General features: G+C 55.5%; 1 protein-coding gene across 1 annotated transcript in view; it reads right to left on the bottom strand.

Moving 5' to 3' along the window:
- Window positions 1-249: 249 nt before the first annotated feature.
- The window catches only part of LDLR (low density lipoprotein receptor), a 27,128-nt gene continuing 25,888 nt past the window's right edge, over window positions 250-1,489 (bottom strand). The window contains exons 16-17 of the mRNA XM_012641348.1: window positions 1,018-1,175; window positions 250-355 (exon numbers count right to left, since the gene is read on the bottom strand). Of these exons, the coding sequence (XP_012496802.1) occupies window positions 320-355; window positions 1,018-1,175 (194 nt within the window). The 3' untranslated portion in view covers window positions 250-319. The remainder of the gene's footprint in view (window positions 356-1,017; window positions 1,176-1,489) is intronic.

The raw sequence follows: 1,489 nt of genomic DNA, 5'->3' as shown, positions 1-1,489 counted from the left end.
AAGAAACCAACAATCCCAACCGAAACCCATTTCGTGGGTGCCGTCAGAAGCCTGCGGGGCCCCCCAGATGAATAAATATATAAAACAGAACTCTGGCTGGCGGACAGGCCTCGGGGCTTCGGCTGCCGGCGGCACTTTTGGTCTTTTCTTTCTTTGAATGAAGCTGGAGGCCGTGAACTTGAACTTGAACGTCAAGGAGGCCTCAGGAAGGGCGCTGGGCAGGGAAGGGGGCAGTCGGTGCAGGGTCTCGGGAGAAAGTGTTCTTCCTGCCGCCAAGTGGCAGGAGGTTCCGGGGAGGGCCAGGACGCGAGGCCAGTGTTCACGCCACGTCATCTTCCAGGCTGACCATCTGTCTCTGTCAACAAAATGGTAAACGCCGGAAACGATCAGAACCACATTCAGGAAACACAGCCCGGGATGGCTATTTGTCATGTCCTGAACCACCACCATCTGTTCCCACCATGGCCACCAGAGGGCGCCTGTGAACACCCAAGCAAGTCACTTCCCTCCTCTGCTCAAGAACCCTCCATGGCTCCCACCTCATTCAGGGTTAAAGCCAAAGTCCTCAGCAGTGGCTCACAGGGGCCTACCTGGTCACCTCCTCCCTCTCTCCCCTTTTCTCTCTTTTTCTTCTGCTCCAGCCACATTGGCCTCCTCAAACATGCCAGGCACGGTCCAGCCTCAGGACCTTTGCACAGGCTGTTTTCTTTGAAAACCACTCTTGAGAAGCCTGCCCTGACCCCCTTGTCTAAAATCACACCCCCTTCCTTTCTGCCCCCACAAATCCTTCTCTGAACTGACTTTTTTTGTTCCCTCCCCGTCTGATTTGATCTATTTACTTATCTGATGTCCCTCTTCTCCCATCAGGAGAATGTCCACTGCCATTCTGGGAGAGCATCCAGAAGCTTCCACCCAGCGGACCGGGGGTGTCTCAGACTCGGCCCTTGAGAATTTGACTCAGGCCCTGAGCCGGGTGGGGGCCGCCACGGGCTCCAGCCTCCCCGGGGGAGTGCTCACCGAGGGGTAGGCGTAGCCGTCCTGGCTGCGGCAGAAATGCACCTCGTCCTCCGTGGTCTTCTGGTACACGGGGTTGTCGAAGTTGATGCTGTTAATGTTCTTGAGCCGCCAGTTCTTCCAGAGGAGGAAGCCCCCAAAGCACAACAGGACAAGGAATGCTGTGGGCAGAGCAGACCCGGTCACAGGGCTGCCCCCAAGACAGGAGACCCCAATCCACAGCCAGAATGAGGACCCCAGCATCATTCAATGCCTGGGACCCCCAGCCTTTATATCTTTTTTTAAAAAAATTTTTTTTTCGATTTTTGCACAGACAGGGGTCTTGCTATGTTGCCCAGGCTGGTCTCAAACTCCTGGCTCCAAGCGATCCTCCTGCCTTGGCCTCCCAGAGTGCCGGGATTACAGGTGTGAGCCACCGCTCCCAACTCTTTTCACTGGACAATGCTATGTTCTGGTTTAAAGCAGTGCTCACTCA

Source organism: Propithecus coquereli, unplaced genomic scaffold, assembly GCF_000956105.1.
Source record: "Propithecus coquereli isolate 6110/MARCELLA unplaced genomic scaffold, Pcoq_1.0 Scaffold164, whole genome shotgun sequence".
In the NCBI taxonomy this organism is placed as follows: Eukaryota; Metazoa; Chordata; class Mammalia; order Primates; family Indriidae; genus Propithecus; species Propithecus coquereli.
The sequence above is the reverse complement of the archived record's forward strand: the minus strand, read 5'-3'. Positions and strand labels throughout refer to the sequence as shown.